The 17,778-nt window shown below is 55.1% G+C and overlaps 1 protein-coding gene across 1 annotated transcript; it reads right to left on the bottom strand.

Moving 5' to 3' along the window:
• On the bottom strand, window positions 1-2,102 carry BOLA1 (bolA family member 1). Its single transcript, XM_090052854.1, has 2 exons — window positions 2,009-2,102; window positions 1-1,224 (listed from the first exon to the last, which is right to left on the bottom strand). The coding sequence occupies exon 2, from the start codon at window positions 1,199-1,201 to the stop codon at window positions 767-769; it is 435 nt and encodes a 144-aa protein (XP_089908980.1). The 5' UTR covers window positions 1,202-1,224; window positions 2,009-2,102; the 3' UTR covers window positions 1-766.
• Between the last annotated feature and the right edge of the window lie 15,676 nt (window positions 2,103-17,778).

The raw sequence follows: 17,778 nt of genomic DNA, 5'->3' as shown, positions 1-17,778 counted from the left end.
CAGAGGTGATATCTTTTATTAGACCGACTAAACAGCTGCAAAAAATTTCTTTACTTGCAAGCTTTTGGGCTTGCTCGCTTTTCCTCAGGCAAAGGAGAATGCACAAATTGTAACACTTCTCCCAGGTAGAAATGAAACTTCATATTGCACAGAATAAAAAGATGTTATAGGTTCCCCAGGGTGGAAAAGTTCACTTGATGCAAATTAGGCTCAAATCACCAGGGAGTGCATGGAGCTGAGACCGTGCCCTGCTGCATAAGAGGAGATAGAAAGAATAATCCACCAAAACGCAAGGTAAGGTCCAACTCTCCCAGCCATCAAACCCAAAGCCACAGATGATGATGGATACGTTCCCCATGGCTTGATGGAGCACAGGCTTTATTCACAGTGCAAAGACCCCCCACCGCTCCCCATTTCAACGCGTGGCGCTGAGAGCTGGAAGGACATCGTGGCACTCGGTCCTTACTACGACTCAGCTCTGCCGGGATGCTCAACACAGTGAGGGGGGACACAGGCACAACCCCTCCATGAAAAACCCGCATGCATGCTCTGGCAGCTAGGTCAGCTGCTACCAAGAACAAGGCTGTCACTGTCCTGCCAAAGGTGCCCCCACCCTCCCTGCTGCCAATGCCCCAAGGGCAGTGATGCAGCCAGGGCTGTGGGCACAGAATAAGCATCACACCGTATAGCAGTGCAATGCCTATAATACAATTACCGACCCCCTCTGTTGCATGCATCTGTTCCCCACTGATGCTGCCCCCTCAGGCTATCCCTGGCTCCCCAGCTTCTCAGCCATGTGCGGGTCATGCCTGGAGCCGCCGAGGCAGGCAGGGCTGGGGCTCACGCCGGCGTTCTGGTCCCACTGCTCCGGGGTCTTGGCATGGATGGAGAGGGCATGGACAGGGCCAGCCAGCTCGGCTTGCAGGATCTCGTTCACTAGCCGGTGGCGCTGCAGCAGGGGCAGGCCGGCGAAGCGGGAGCTGGCGATCACCACCTTGAAGTGGGTCTCGGCGCCAGGGGGCACAGCGTGCTGATGGCTCTCATTATGCACCTCCAGATGGGTGGGCTCCAGCTCCCGCTGCAGCTTGGAGCGGATGGACGCCTCCACCGGCTTCTCCCCAGCCATGGGGGTGGAAGAGGCCAGGCGGGGGAGCAGCTGCAGGGGGGCACGAAGCAGGGGGAGCAGCCGGGCCGGAAGCATCCAAAAGGGGCGAGCGCCAGGGGCTGCAACAGAGAACAGAGAGGAGTCAGGGCCGTGTCCAGGATGGGATGCAACCGGAGGTCAGATCTAGCCTGACCCCCACAATGCAACCTTTCCCAGACACATTCTCCTCTGACCCAGTCCTAGCATCACACCATCAACCTCGCTGCACAACTACAAGGCACGGTGGCACAAAGAGCCCCTGAATCTGCCCCAGGTGATGCCAGGGCACAGGGGCTGGCAGGGTCCTGCCACTGCCAGGGGTGTCAAATGCAGTCTAAGGCAGAGGCTACAGAGAAAGGCAAACCCCCTCCCCCAGTCTATGCCAGTTTGCCCAGGGGGTAAAATCCCTTCCTGCCCCCAACACAGTAGCAGGCTGAGCCTAGGCAGAGGGGCAGGGCCCTCCAGGGTTACTGGCCTGGCCCAGCCACGACCCCCAGCCTGGGCTGCGGCCGGGGGGGCCCTGGCAGTGGCGGGGCCGCTCTCCCCACCCTCACCCAGGCACGTCTCCAGGCAGCTTCGTGGGTGGCATCCACCGGCTTCCTGGAGGGGCCATGGGCACCAGCCGGGGCTCTCTGCTCCCTTGAAACCTTCTGGAAGCTGCGACCATCACTCCCGCCCGTTTTACGTACCCGGCTCTTCACGAAGGACGTGGACAAACTGGAGGGGGGCCAGCGCGGGGACACATGGGAACCAGCCCCTGCCCTGCAGCCTGGCGCAGGACCCGCCAGCACCCCGGGCAGAGCTTGGGGGCACACGGGGGCGCTGGTGCATGCGGGACAGGGTGGGGGGTGCAACCCGCCTTACCTGAGCTTCAGGCAGCAGCTCCCGCAGTCCCGGTTCCTCCAGAGCACTGTCCTGCTCTGCGCAAGCGCGTCCCTGCCCCCTGCCCGCCGCGCTGTGCGTCCTGGGAAATGTAGTCCCTTTCCATTGCACTTTGGGAGCCGGAGGGGACGGGGAACTACAACTCCCAGGAGGCCTTGCACCCACTGGCCAGGCTTCCCCTGCGGGGCTCTGCCCGGTGCCTGCTGGGAGTTGTAGTTTTCAGGCCTCCCTAGCGGCTGGGAGCGTGGGAGCAGGCAGCCATCTCTCCTTTGTCCACTAGGGGGAGCCACACGCCACCAGTTTGACTCCATCATCCCAACCGTAGTCCGGGACTGGGAGCCGGCTCTGCACCCCCTGCCCCTGGGAAAGGGATGGGAGGCTGGGCTGGGCCGCAGAACTCCAGGGTTCTCTGCCACCGATTTGCTGGGTGCCCCTGGGCACGTCCCTCCAGCCCAGGCGGGGATGGGGCGGTGCAGCCAGGCGTCAGCGGCCTGGCAGGCACTGGAGGCTGGGAGGTGCGGGGGGCCTGGGGCAGGTCACACTCAGCTCCCTGCTCCCAACACCCCTCGACCAAGGGTCCCATCACACCCAGGCCCCCCAGTACCTGGACGACGTGAGGCTGAGGACCAGGATCCCAGCCATGTAATCATGAGCCAGACAGCGCTGGGGCAGCTGCCATCTCCCACCTCAACCCAGGGGAGGAACAACCTGGTCTGGATCCAGGACCAGGGCCAAGCCCATCCTATGGGCCCCATATCCTCCTTTATGACCTGTCACGAGTTTGTCAGGCCTCACCTGCCTGCCAGTGGATGCCAGCAGGGCCGTGGGGGTGGGATGGGGGTGCTTGAGGGTCGACAGGGGAATAAGCTGCTTTCTCTAGGTGGGTCTGACATGGGGAGGAGGATGTCCCCAGCTCGGCCAGGCCAAGTGGGCACTGGGTGGGCACTGGCATGGAGCAATGAGGCAGCAGAGCCAGGTTGGTGGCGACCAGGTTTTTGCTACCCTTAAAATGGGTGTCGCCATATGGTGCATCCTATGGCAATGTAGGTGACATCACCGTGCTGCTGTATCCCATGGCAATACCAGTGTTGTGGCCACGTGGGCATACCCCACGGCAACGCCACTGTATCCCATGGCAACACCAGCACCGTTGCCATGATGGCATCACTCATGACAACATTGGCATAGCCACGCTATCATATCCTGTGGCAACAAGCACCATCGCCATCCCAGCATATTGCAGGGTTCAGGCTGGGGGTTTGTACAGCGCCTTGCACCGTGGGAGCCCTCCGCGGAGTTCAGGATCACAGCAACATCGGGTCCATCCAGTCCAGCTGCCTGCTCCTGCAGGCCTGGCCCTGTCTGAACCCACTCGTCCAACCTGGATGGAGACCCCTCCAACTTCCCTTGGGCCCAGGACCAAGGCAATCTCCCTGCAAGCGGTCTCTTCCCATTGCCCAGCCTCTGCATGGAGCATGCTGGAGGGCGACGGCTTTCCCCGACCCTGCGCCTCGACCTCCCAGCCCCCGGGGCTGGAAAGCCCATTAGCTTGCCCCATGTGGGAGCATCAGGTAGGGCTCACCCCAGGGATGCTGTGGATGCTGAGAGGCCTGGGAATGTCTGGATGGGGCAGGGAGCTGCTCTCTGATCCCAGGTCCCAGGGGCAGCCTGGAATGTGACCTGCCCCCAAACCTGGTCTTTCCCAGGGGATGTAGAGCCTTCCTGGGTGGTGGGGGGAGCTGGATGTACTGGGCTCCCCTGATGCAGCTGCAGGGGGATGGAAGGAGGGATGGGAGGATGCACCGAATCGCTGTTGGATGGAAGGACGGAAAGAAGGAAGCTCTGCTGCACGCATGCATGCATGGATACATGGATGGATGGATGCTCTGTTGCATGGATGGATGGATGGGTGAGCCACTGGAAATAGGGGGCTACCAGGCCCCTGAGCCAGCATGGTTTGAGCTGCCAGCGGAGGCCCTGGGGGCCAGATGGGTGCAATGGGGGGGCATGGGGGCACCCAGGTCTGGAGTAGGTGCCCAGCTGGGAAGGAGCAGAGAAGCTGGCTCTGCTCCCCAGCTGACTGTGCTAGGCCTGGTGTCTGCCAACAGCCTTGGTGGAGGGGAAGCTGACACGGATGAGATGGTCTGACATCACAAGCAGTGTGACACAGGCCCCTGGTGTCCTGCCTCTCCATCCCCTGCTTGAACAACCACATCCTGCACCAGTCCTGGTCTGCCAGGTCTGACCATGCTCCCTTACGTAGCCAAGGCCTTAACCCAGGAGTCCTGACCTTCACCATACAAGGGAAGCACACATCCAGACTATGGCTGTTCCCTTTTCGGCTTCCCAGACACACACACGCATGTGCCCACATGCACGCACGCAGGGACACCTTAACATGCACCTGCACATGCATGCACCCAGCTATGCACACGTGCACACGCACACACCTGTGTGCACCCATATGCTTACACACATACATACCTGCATACTGATGCATGCAAGCTCACGTGCCCACAAGCACATGCATACATGCCTGTATACACACATACACTCCTGCACACATGCAGGAACACACCCACATGTATGTCTTTGCACATGCACACAAGTGCACCCACTTCCCCCACGCCCCAGCTCTTAAAGGGGCCAAGCCACAGGCCTGTTTTAAGGAAAACCTGACCACTAGCTGACCCCTTCTTTAACCCTCCCCCACCCCCCCACCCCCCGCCAGCCAAGGGGGCGAACAGCTCTGGGTCGGGGGGTCAGGCGGCTGCTAAAACCCTCCTCTGAAATCATCTCGCCTGCCAGAAAGTATCAAAGCGACAGGGACCGGGTGACCCCGGGAGCAGGGGGTGGGGGGCAGCCCAGGGCTGCTGAATAGCTGCAGTGTTTGCTCTGGTGAGGGGTGGGGGGGGCATGGGTCACGCGGGGTTAATATCGTGTTGCCATATGTGCTACAAATGTTCATTAAGTGCTTAACCAACTGGAGGCCACGCAGCCCTCCCCGCCTGGGGATCATGGCAGGCGCTTCGTTACCACCTCAAATTAGGCGTCTGATCCTCGGGGGAATAGGTAATGCGAGCTGACAACAGCCCCTGCGACCCCCTTCCCCGCTGGAGAACAGGGGGCGAATGTCAGGCCTGGGACAGGAACTAACCCCCCCCCCCCCCCCCCCCTTAACAAGCCACCATGGGGGCAGGGACATGCGCCCTGGATCTGCCCCCTCCCCTTCCACCCCTGGGGCAATTGTCATCCAGAAAGGCAGTGGAGGGGCTGGGGCTATGGGTCTCATCTGTAGCCCAAACATTTCAGGGAGAGGGGTCTGGGGTGGCCTGATAGAGCCAGCCTGGCCATGCGGCTGGGAGCCCCCAGCTCTCATGGGGCCTGGGGTCCATCAGGGGCTGTGGGTGGCCTGGAAATGAAAGCCCAGCAGGGCACCGAGCAAGCCCCTGCTGCCTTAGCGCCGCGTGGGACCTGATTCTTCATTCATGGCTGTGGCTGTAAATTGAAGTAGTGCCTGGCAGCCTTGGGTGCTCGGTGCTGTACAAACCCAGAGCTATAATCCCCATCCCAGAGGGAGTCCATGGGGCATGAAGGATGCCAGAAGGGTGGGGGGAAGCCAGGTAGGGCTTGGAGTATACTGCTACAGGTCTCCCCCACCCCAGCATGCAGCCCCCGCCCTAGGGGCTGCAGGTCTGAGCTGCAGGCCCTGCCAGGGGCGATTAGGGTCCTCCTGAGTGCACACGCCAGCCGCGATTAGCCTGCCGGGGGGATGACGGGCCAGGTGGCTGGAAGCCCCGCTCAGGGTGGGGAGCATCCAGCCGATGCCTGACTGGGATGAGTTATAACGAGTTAGGTGTGAGTTCATGTGCACGTAGGTCTGTGCACTTGTGTGCTCCCCTGAGTGTGCACATGCACACACAGATGAGCATGTCCTCATTTGCACGGTGCTCTCTACCCCTCGCCCCCCCTGCAACAAGGAACCCACTCGCTGTCTCCTACACACAAGCCCCACGGCTGCCCTGCAGCCCCTGTGGCTGCTTTTCCAACCCATGAACACAGTGGGCACCGCTAGAGGGTTCACCCCTGTGTTAAAGGCAGGCTCCAGCAACAGAGGCAGAGACCAGCAGCCTGTCTGCGCAGCAGGACCAAGGCAGGATGAAGTCCTAGAGCAGGGCTTTGCGGAGCTCACATCCGGTCCCGTCCTCCCCGCTCAGCGCAGGACCAGACCAGAAGGCGGTCTGTCCACCTTGTCCTTCTTTAAATGCATTCAGGCAGAGGCCCACATCCCCTGCTGCAGAGTAAACCAAAGCCCCACCTAGACCCAACCAGGGGTGGGGGTCAGATTGCTTCCTGATCCCCAATACGGTGATTGGGCTGACTCTGGGCAGGGGGTAAGACCCTGCAACAAGGACCCTCTAAGCCAGCTAAGTCCCAGCAGGAGCATTGGTATAGCCTGGGGCAGAACCCCCCCACCCCATGCAGCATGGGCTAGCAACCCACTACAACCATCCCTAGGGAAACTGAGGCATACTCAGGGTGGCGAGCAGGTGCTACGGCAAGCTGCAAACCCTCTATCCCTGTGCCGGCCAAACCCAGGCTTGGAAACCCCACGGCCTGGCTTCCAAGCAAGCAGATTTCCCTGGGAGATCACGCTGCCCCTCCGCGGAGGTCTCCGCAGAGATCAGGCTTGGCTCCAGGGCACTGCCTGGATCTGCGAGGCAGGAGGACGGGCCTGCGTGACATTGCCTTCAGGTGTGGGAGGGAAAAGATCGGCAGTGAGGCGAGGGGCTGCGGCGCTGGGGGGGCTCTGCTGTCCTAGGAATGCAGGTCAGAGGAATGCTCTGGGCCTGGCCAAGCATGTCAGCAAAGGGCACCGCGGGCTCTGACCTCTGGGGAGGGCTGGAGGAGAGAGGAGGGGGGAACAAGGCAGGCCCTTGTTCCAGGGCTAACGAGGAGGAGAAGTCTCCTGCGGGGGGCACAGATCATGCACTGGGCGGGGCGGGGGGGGCACAGCTGAAAAGGATGGGGCTGGAGGGAGAGGGGACTGCGGCTGGGAGTGGATGGGGCGCTGGTGGGGGAGGGCTGCGGGGAAACTCCTGTCAACAAGGGGTTAATCCCTGCACCCTCTCATGCTATCTTGGGGGGTGCAAGGGGCACGGGCGCTGCACACGTGGCCAGGCTGGGGGGCTCTGAGAAGGGCCTGGCTGCCCGGGTTGGATGGGACCGACACAGGCCTCTGGAGGTGACCCCAGCTGCTCTCGCCTCCCAGCCTGGCCCAGCCGGCCGCGTCACTGGTGGCACTGGCGGGCCTGCATTGGAGGGAGCTCGGCTCCCGGCGCTAACGCCTGCCCTGCCTGTTTCCTCATCAGCCGGGGAGTTAATTATGAGCCTCCAAGCGTGGCCGGGGCCCGCGTCACAGGCGGGATTGATCTGTTCCCGGCGTGACCCCGTGTTCCACCGGCCCCGGACGCCGGCCTCTCTTGTTTGCTTTGGCACCTCTCTGGGATCGGCGACTCTCCCTGGCTCGACCCCGCCGGCCGCGCGGCCCTGGGAAGTTGGAGCCGCGGCCCAGCTCTGGGCGCCGGTGGCTCTGGCAGGAGTCTCTCAGCTGGGAGAGGCCTCCCGGCTGGGGTGAAGCAAAGGCTAACCAGAGTCTGCCTCTGCATTGGTGTCCCGGGAATGGGCTGAGGGGGGTGACACATGGCAGGGATCGGGGCTGGCTCAGGCCGGGGCAGGGAGGATCTGCAGCCCAGCCGCCCTCACTTTACAAGCAGGAGCTGAGAGGGGGACAGAGGGAGGGAGGTGACCAAGGTCATGCAGCTGATTGGTAGCAGGGACTGGATTCCCGGGGCTGTGCATACCCCACGTTCTGGTGACACCGCAGCACAGATCCCCAAACTAGCCCTCCCTCTCTTCCAGGGCCCCTCGCTCCTGCCAGGATCTGGCCCTAAATCTGTGGATTTTTAAGGGAAAAGGTGGGGATCCAAAAACCACAAGAGCTATTCCTTGATCCACTTTGGATCATACCCACCAGCTCCCCACTTCGCCCTGCCTGACGATCTGGTGATAGGCAGGACACTCTTTGACCGCTGGGCAACGCTGTCTCATGCAGGGGGCTCCCCAGGGTGGTCCCTGGTAAACAGCACAGACTGCAGCTGAAGCTTGAGCTGAGTGGAAACCTGGCTTACAGCTGGGTTTTTTTGCAAATGCTTCCTATTTAGGGCAGGGATCCCAGTTACTGCGATGCCCAGGCTTTCAACCTGTCCCTCTACTCCCAATGAGGGGGAAACGTGAACACGATCCCAGTGAAACCAGGTTCTGGGTTGCTGGGGTCCAATCCCAAGTCCCTCTGCGTCCCACCATCCCTCCTCCTCTCCATGCCCAGGGGGCTATGTCATGGCTCCCTTTCCATGCCTCGGTTTCCCCATATTTCAGTGGGCAGCTCCCTCTGCCAGCACCTGGATCAGCCCTGGGGAGGCGGATCCGAGTGCCTGGGTGCGGTTGCAATGGTACCTCTTCCCTGTGCTGCCTTGGCCTGTGGCCAGACCTGCCGGCGGTAAATACAATTGCCCCCTGGGTTTATCCTGCTCCTCGGGACCCCTGGAAACGGCCCTCCCTGCCGCCCGCACCAGCCGAAGGCTCACCCGTGGTGTCGGCCAGGGCTGTAAATTATAACCGATCCCATTCTTCTGCCTGGGCCTGACCCTGCCATGACACTGCCCTCCCTCTCCCAACACTCGTCGCCGGTGGCTGCTGTCAGGCACGGCCCCCTGTTTTTTGGGGAACAAGCCAAGGGTTTGTTTTTCTTCCACCGGCGCTCTGTCGCCAGGCAGGTCATGGGGGCAGCTGGCTGCAGAGGGGGTCCGTGCCCTGCCCCGCTGTCTCCCCAACCAGCAATCTTCCGGGCATTAAAATACAGGGCACAACATGCCCCATCCATCAGCCCACACATCCGACAGCGCCGCTCAGGCAGGAGTGGGGGGGGTGTCTATTTATAACTGGGTTGGGGGGGCTGAGAAGTCTCACATGCCTGTGGGTTTGGCAGTGGAGGGGCTGGAGCGGGGCGGAGGGGATTCGGGCACCTCTCCAGCAAGAGGATCTGGCTGGACGTTGCTTCTCTCACCTTGAACCCAGGTGCAGAGCTGGGCGGGGGCAGGTCTCAGCCCAGCTCTTTGGATCTAATGCAGTGCACAGCCACGGCAGAGAGGGGAAAACAGCGGTGGAAATGGCGTGGTTGGCTTTGCTAGCTCAGAGTTGGCCCATTGGTGGTGGAGGGGGGGAAGCAGGCCCAGCCCTTCCCAGGCTGTGATGCGTTCCCCGGGAATAGTGGGGATGGAGCTGAGTGGCTGGGGCATTAGCAGGAGACCTCAGGGCACCTGGGTTCTCTCCCTTGCTCTCCTGCCCAGAACTTTCCACCTCAAATCTGTCCCCACCTCTGAGCTGTGGGGCTTGAACCCTGCCGGGCTGCATCTAGACAGCATCAGGGCAGAGAGCGGGTGATGCTGGAGTGGCACGTGAAGCAGGGTGGCCTTCTAGGATGAAATCCAGGACCCACGCAGCTCAAGCTCCAGCTGTAGTCTCTGCCGTTTACCAGGGACCAGTCCTGGAAGCCCCACGCAGCAGAGAGCACCTCAAGGGTGCCCTTGTCTACACCTGGCATCTTCACCTGGGCTGTGAGTCCGCTGGGCCCCCCACACCCACAAGCATCCCCCCAGGATGGGGGTCTAGTCCCGTCTTCCCCCCACTCGCCCGCCCCCATGGGGCTATCAATTTTCTCCTGCACTGTGAACGTGTACAAGCGCCCTATGAGTCCCGCGAGGCCCTGCCTGCCCTGAATACATTTGCGTTTCCCATTTGGCAGCCCCCTCACGCCTGTTAGGCCTTGCCATCGCCCTCGCGGCCCGCGCGGTCTCGGAATGAGCCGCGTTCGCCGAGATCAGACATGGTGCTGTTTGCCGTCAGAAATAATGCAGCCGGATTCGTTGCGCGCTGGCTTTTGAAACAGACCCAGCCTGTTCGCCGCCGCTCTTTCCCTCAGCTTAGCAAGGCCGAGGTAATAGATTCTCCTGCAAAACCACAGCGGGAAATACATATGCTGCTTGCTGAATGCCTCTATAAACCGTGAGCACAACAGCTGCGACATGGTACGCCTGCCTGGGTTAGACCCCGGAAAAACTAATCAGGCATCTCCCCTCGCTGCTCTGACAGGCCTCGGAGGCGCTAGGAGCGCTCAGCTGGCGGAAAAAGTGCTTAAGAGGGGACATGAGAGCAGTCGGCAAGTACCTGAAGGGCTGCTATAAAGAACAGAGAAAGCATCTTCCCTCTCTAGCTGCAGACGAGGGCACGGATCCATGGCTGGAAGTGGCAGCGAAGCAGAGGTTTCCGCTGGATCTCAGGAAAAACTTCTTTCCTGTTGGAGCAGGGAGGGGATGAAGACCCAGAGAAGCTGCGGACTCTCCATCACTGGAGGGGTGCAAGGAGAGGCTGGTTGGGCATGGTCTAGGCAGAGGGATGCCTGTGCTCTGCTATGGGGATGTCCCAGGCTTCTGGGCTTTGCTGGCTGAACCCCTGCCTCCTTTTAGCTGCATGTGTCAGGGGGGTTTTAAGGCCCTGGGTTCTGGCTGCAGCCTAGGCTGAGCTGTGCCAGTGCTCCTGCTGGGACCGGCCCCACAGGGTCCTGGCTAGAGGGTCTTGCCCCTCCGCTCAGGGTCAAACTGATGCTACATTTGGGGTCAGGAAGGAATTTTACCCCCTGCTCAGATTGGGGGTGGTTTTGCCTTCCTCTGTAGCAGGGGCATGGCCTCTATCTGGGATCTAAGTGTATATTAACAGTCTTTAGTTTAATAAACGCAGGACGCCGGCGGCTCCGGTCCCCCTGCTTTCCCCAGAACAGGTTCAGGTGTGACGTCTGGTGCTGTGTCCGGGTTGATGGTCACTTTACTAAGAGGTCCGATTATGGTTGGTCTGAGATGGTTTGGACAGGGCTGATCCTGCCTCTGGCACGGGGCTGGACTCCACGTAACCTCTGGATGTCCCACCCAGCCCTGCTTCTCTATGATCCTTTCTGTAATCCAGGCCCTAAATAAGGGCACTTGCACATGATGTGTGTTGTTTAAATACACATTACAAAATAGCCCCATCTTTTAGTTCCCAGAATGGACTTTGCCATTCTCTGCCTGCGAGGAACAACTCTATGGCAAGCCCTGCCTCTTAGCTAAATGCTTTCATGAAGGGCAGGGATCTTCTGCAAACCCCTGTCCCACCAGAGGGGCTAAGTCACTTGAGCGATTCCCTCCAGCATAATTTACAAGGAAGGGGAACAAAGCAAGGATTCCCTTTTAATTGTGACGAGATCCTACATGTGCTGACCTCATAGGGTGTTTGTACACACCACGCTTTTTGCCCTTTCTTGTGCTGCAATGGCACAAGGCACTCGTCCTGCACCTGCTCACGTGCACAGGGAAGTTTCTGCACTTCATGTGCAGCTCTGTGGATTTAAACCTTTGTCTGTCTCCAGGCAAGACTCTCTAGCCAGGAACCTCCAGGTTTAAATCCCAGTAGGAGCACGGGCACAGCCCAGCCTGGACTCAGCCAACACCCAAAGCCTTGAGGAAAACTTAAAAAAACCCTGAAATATAACCTCCTTGGGACATGACCTACTGTATTTATGTGCATGCCGTGCACACTCCCCCCAAATAAGACACACACCTTATTTTGGGGAAAGTGGAATGAAGAAAAAAACAATTGTTCCTTTTAACCAAACTGTCCCCTCATTTAAGACGTGCAGCCCAATTTCTAATGGCTGATTTTAGGGGGGTGGGGAAAGGGTGAATGTGGTATATGACTAAAAAAATTAAGTGTAGTCATAGGTTTAAGCAAAGTTAACTACATATTCAGTGTTTTGCGGGAAGGAGGGGTGAGGATAACTTTTTGAAAGAGGTCAGAACAACAGCGAGGTTCATTATTTTCCAGCCAGTAAGTTACTCATTTAAAATACTGGTCCATTTGAGCTGCTAAGACAAGGTCAAATTTGACCAAATTAAAAAAAATAAAAAGTGAAAATGTCAAAAACTTTACATTTTTGGAACCAATCGCTTTAATTTTCCAGGCTTAGTTCTAAGGGGGTGGGAGGTGCTGTGAGCACAATGGAGGGGAAAGAGGAACAGCTGGTTTTGTTCAACTTCTGACACATTTTTATGTGGATTCTCCCAAAATTTCCCATTTGCAGCTGATCTACAGATCAGTGTTTTTACGACTGGGCCAGCGAATAGAAAGGTCAGTTACCCACATGGCCCTAAACAGAGCTGCAAATCAGGGCCTGAAGAGATTCTGTTTCCTTTTCACCATCAGATGAAGTCGGTAATTTTTCAGGAGAAAGTTATTTGAAAATGCTGGGAAACACTTTGAAAGTGAACCCGGGGATCTCTGGAAAAGCCTGCCCTTTGGAAAGGAGAATGGGATGGGGAGAGAGTAGTCCTAATAAGCAGAATTAGAAAGGCAGTGGAAAAAAACTCAGCTTTTGCAAAGTCTCAAGTTCCTCTCCTCCCCAAATTAACTCAAAATCCAAGTCCCACTTGAGAGAGTGAATAATCCAGAAAGTGGAGATCCCCCTTCACCCCTCCCAACTTCATAAATCACCCAGAAGCTCTTGGACGCTGTGACCTCAATACATGGATTTTGTCCCGTCTCGAGGTAAAAGGTAATGAATTTTTCCTAAAAGGGAACCCAACGCGAATTTATGGGCCTGGCGGACCCTTGGCCCCGCTGGGAATGAATAATGAAATTTCAAGTGAAGGGTTTTATGAGCAATTATAGGAAACAGCTTATTTACTGCCTCCTTTGACCAACCACATAGCTTAAAAGGGTCTGAGATGTGTGTGTATCTTAGAGACATCGCTGGCTAGCGAGTTCTAGCCAGTCTCTTGCTTTCTTAAAGGGCTGCACAAATTTCTTAGGGTAAACTGATGTAAGTGTGTCGGGGTGAGTTTTGCAGGTCGGGATGTTTGGGCCCAGAGAAGCAGGAGACATCGTGTACAAGTGCCCTTAGATCCAGGCTGGGTTTGTTTCCTCTAAAGATCTGGAAGAAGCCAATGGGAACAGAAGTGTTTACGTGACATGTTCTGTACATAGCAGTGACCCCACTCGCTGCAATTGGATCCAGGCAAGGCAGACACCCCCCCTCCCTCCTCCAACCCCGGATGGATATAAAGCCCCCAAGAAATGAGAGAAGATACAGATCAGATCAAAGAACTGGGGCAGTCCTGCCTTCCTGGAAACCTGAACCCCATAGAAACCAGGGAGGAGTTGCAGAAAGCGGCCAGGTTGAGAGGCTCATCCATGAAGGAAGTCCAAGAAATGACCCACTTGGCCCCACAGAATCCATCATCTCAGCACGTTCACTTGAGCCCAGGTGTGAATCTGGGCATTTAATCAGTGCTTCTAGCAGACGGCCGAATGATGCCCCTTTCTGTAGAGGGTCTTAGACATGATCTCTCTCAACCCTGCCCCACATGACTTCATCCACATATGTGTGGGCTGGGGATGGGGGGAACCGTTGGGCCTGGATGTCAAACAGTGCAAGGCAACGACAAATCTGGCCTGCAGAACCTTGATGCAAAGAGTTTCCAGTAACTATGGACACAACCCGTATAATTATCAGCCGCTTGGAGATGCAATCAAGACATTTAAAGCAGAGCTAAATATATACCAAGCCATATGTGTGTATTATCCGCGTACATTGGCTGGACTGCCAACTCCGAGTTCCTTTTCCCAGCACTAGGAATGTGGCTCGTTTACCAGGAGAGACTCCTGGATTTCCCGTGACCTGGGATCACGTATGCGTTGTATCCGGGCTCTGCACCGAAACGAGAGCTCCGCACTGTGATTTACAGCTGAAAAGGGGAAGGTGAGGGGCAGCTCTAAGTTAAAGGGATAGCATTTCCATTTCAGGCACAAGGGTCAGCAGGGAGCAGGAAGGGTCTGATGGGGAGCAGAAGCTGCCTTGCAGCCCTGGGAAATCTGTTTGAAACCTCTTAAGCCAGCCAGAAATCTTGCATGGATGCTGGTTTCTGCTGTGCCCCTGTGTAATAATACCAGAGTACCAACGCCCTAATAATACCTCTGGTAGCAATGTTACCAGAGTAGCATTGGTATGGGGCGCCTGTACACGCCACGGCGTTTAATCCTGGAGATCAGTTCAGATCTTTTTCAGCATGTTTCCATTTGAAAAAGAAAACCTATTACATAGGCATTTCCAATGTGCCCATCACCATCATGTCCGGCATCATGGTTAACGAGATTAAATAGGATCAGCCCACCTAGTTCAACGGCCTGTCCCAGATGGTGTTTGTTATTATAGATAACAGACAGAGAAGATGGAGATGGTCTTTTCTCTGCGGCCACAGGGGACAGGACTAGGAGCAACAGCTTCAAGCTGCAGCAGAGGAAATGTAGGTTGGAGACAAGAAGGAACTTTCTGACCACGAGGGTGCTTGAGTGTTGGAACAGGCTGTCTAGAGAAGCCATAAAATCTCCAAACTTGGAAGTTTTAAGAGCCAGTTGTGTATGTACTGGCCTCTGGCTGCTTTACCATGTCATCCAGGAAGAGCACAGACCATCTGCAGATGCTTCCTCAGCCTGATGAAGGGTATTTGTATCCAAAAGCTTGCAAAGAAGGATTTTTTTCAACTGCTTGAGTTGGTCTAATAAAAGATACTGGATGTACCCAAGTTACCTTGTCTGCCTAAGAGCAGGTTAGACAGACACATGGCTAGGATGGTTTCATTACAGCTGCTCCCGCCTTGAGCACAGGGCTGGACTGGATGATTTGTGAAGTCTCTTCTAGCCCGACTTTCCTATGATCCTACGATCAATGGCTTCAGAGCAAGAAGCAAGAAATGACTCATTTTATCAGGCAGGTCGGGTGGCTAAATGGTCATGATTACAATGAGTGATTCCTGCTCCATGTAGCTAAAAACTGTCCCCCTTCTACTGAAAAGCACCACATGTGGGGGCCTTGCTGGCTGGTTTCTCACTGGAAGAGAAATCAGTAATCTAAAGGCTAGGAATTTTCATAGTGCACATCAATTGCTTTACAGTCCTGGAACAGGGATGGTCACAATGACATACTGGTAAGCCCTTCTCTTGGGAAACCCAGGCCAAAGGATGCCATCCAGTTCCCCAAAAGTGACTCTGCTCAAGAACCAACTCCAGCAAATATATGAGAGTGGAGACAGAAAGAGACAGAGAGTGAGGACGAACACTTTGACTGCTTGCAAAAGCTTCTCTCAAAGAATCTGCATCATAATATCAACAATGATGCATTTCTTCCACTGCTCACAGTGGCCCATATATAACACCCCCCTCTTCTGGCCCTTCCCATAGGAACACAACCCTAGAAACAATGAACACAACAGACCCGAGTGGAGTGCAAAGAGCCTTGGTGTGATGTATTGTGACCTCTGCTTACTACTTACCAAGGAAGAGAAATGGGTGCATCTCCCATTACCTCTAGAAGCCCCTACTCTTACAGCTGCACCATTTGGTGAACAAATATGTTTCATTCCCTCTTTCTTCCTTAGCTCTCGGGAGTTTATCTCTTGTGTCTTTGCCCCCCATCTCCACCCTTCCCCTTCCAGCCACGTGGCGTTGAAAACAGCGCCCGTCTGACCTGTAGCAACTCAATCACCATGATTTTGGAGAAAAATGATTGTTTCACCCCAGTTCTTTCCTGAGTCCCATGTGGTCAGGCTAGTTCCTGAGGGTGAGATTTTGGAGGGCCACAAATTCTCCCATGCATTAAACCCCAAATTTAACTCCCTGTTTGCCTGGGGAAGAGAGACTTGCCTATCCGTTTAGATGCCTTTGAAGGCAGGCTGTGAGTATCGTCCTGGAAAGAAGGAAGGGTGTTTCCCTTTTGTGTGATGTGTGGCTTCAAGAAAGACACTTAAAATCTCACTTGAATTTTTTTTTTTTCACTCCAAGTTGTCACATCTTGACAGGCTGCGGAGAGAGATTCACGGCAGCTGAACAATGGGTTTTAGCTTATTTTTGTTTTAGGAAGCATGTGGTCAACCTTTCCCGGCGCCTTAACGATTGATTAGCTTGAATTCGTTTCCTTAGTTAATAACATCTCACACCTCCATCGCCTGCCACCTTTGCAAAATGTGGAGCCAGCCTCAAGGCTTTTGCTTCCAGCGTGGCATTGCTTGTCCTACTCTGAGTGTTAAACCTGTGGTTTCAGTCAAGGATACCACTGGTTCAGGCACAGTAGCACAGTTGGAATAGTTCTTGGTTTTATTAATTGTGTATATACGTTTTTGATAGTTCTAGGTTTTTATTAATTGTATATATATATTTTCCCAGTGCATGGTTTGATTTTTGAATCATGTCTTTATGTTGCCTTTTGCTCCTCTTTCCCTTAAAAAAAAAAAATCTAAAAATATGAGCCGTGTCACATCATATCATGTCATGTTATGCCATATATCCAACCCAATCTAACAGTAGGACTTCTCCAGTATCCCTGTGAACTCTTATTTTTCATAATCTTGCCTTCAGTGCCATCAATTAAACAGAATTTCTACCATCCCAGGCATTAAACACGTATTAGGACAGGCTGGGAATAATCCTGTGGGTAAAAGTATTGGAAGATCTTGTCAAGACACCCAGAAAGAAACAGTCCTCTGTCTCTAGGGGCAGGGCTGTAGTGATATCTTCCTTCTGGGTTTGTGGATGTAAAAGGAACAGTGGAATTCAGGTGGCAGATTAGTATTACTACCGGCAACAGTGGTGATGACAATGGTAATGATGGTGATGATAGTAATTTCTCAGCTAAGCCATCTGTTTTTGGGGACACTACACACACACACAAACACATATATACTCTCTCTCTCCAGATATATACACATACAAATATACACACTAATGTATATACTAATGTATAATGTATGACTATTAATATGGTATTGTAGTAATATTAATGGTTATACAAACTATTTTATGTATGGTATATAATGTGATTGATAGATAGATTCCATTATATATATTCCAATGGTTCCACTATACATATGGAGAAAGTGTACACACATGCACACACACACTGGTTCCAATATACATAGGAAGGTGTGTGCATCTGCATATACACACCTACACCTTCTCCATTTGTTTACTGGAACCATTAGAAAACATATAATGGAGAATATGTGCACGCATACACACATGTGCACACACGCATGTGCACACACACATATTCTCCATTATATATATTACAATGGTTCCAATATACATGTGGAGGTGGAGGTGTGTATACACACAGACACACTTGCACATATGCACACACACACACATTCTCCATTATATATATATATAATTTCAATGGTTCCAATAGACATACGGAAGTGTGGATGTGTATACACACACACGTGAACACACACATATTCTCCATGATACATATTTCAATGGTTCCAATATACTTACGGAAGTGTAGGTCTATACAGACACACACACACACGTGCACACACACATTCTCCATTATATATAGTCAGTGGTTCCAATATACATACAGAGAAGGTGTAGGTGTGCATACCTACACAGGCGCGCGCACATCCCAGCGGCTCCGACGGCCGCGTGACACCGACCCCCGCGCTTGTGTCTGCCCCGCTGCCGCCGCCGGAGCCCGCGGTCCGCTGCAGCCGGCCGGGCCCATCCCGGCTCGAGCCCCGGCCCGGCCGCGGAAACAGGTGAGCGCCGCC

Source organism: Crocodylus siamensis, chromosome 6 (genome assembly GCF_052110815.1).
Source record: "Crocodylus siamensis isolate JL-2025a chromosome 6, ASM5211081v1, whole genome shotgun sequence".
NCBI lineage: Eukaryota > Metazoa > Chordata > Crocodylia > Crocodylidae > Crocodylus > Crocodylus siamensis.
Note: the sequence above shows the minus strand (reverse complement) of the source record. Positions and strands in the feature narration are given on the sequence as shown.

Coding starts and splice junctions, on each gene's coding strand:
- BOLA1 (XM_090052854.1), bottom strand. CDS start 1,201: ATGCTTCCGGCCCGGCTGCTCCCCCTGCTTCGTGCCCCCCTGCAGCTG.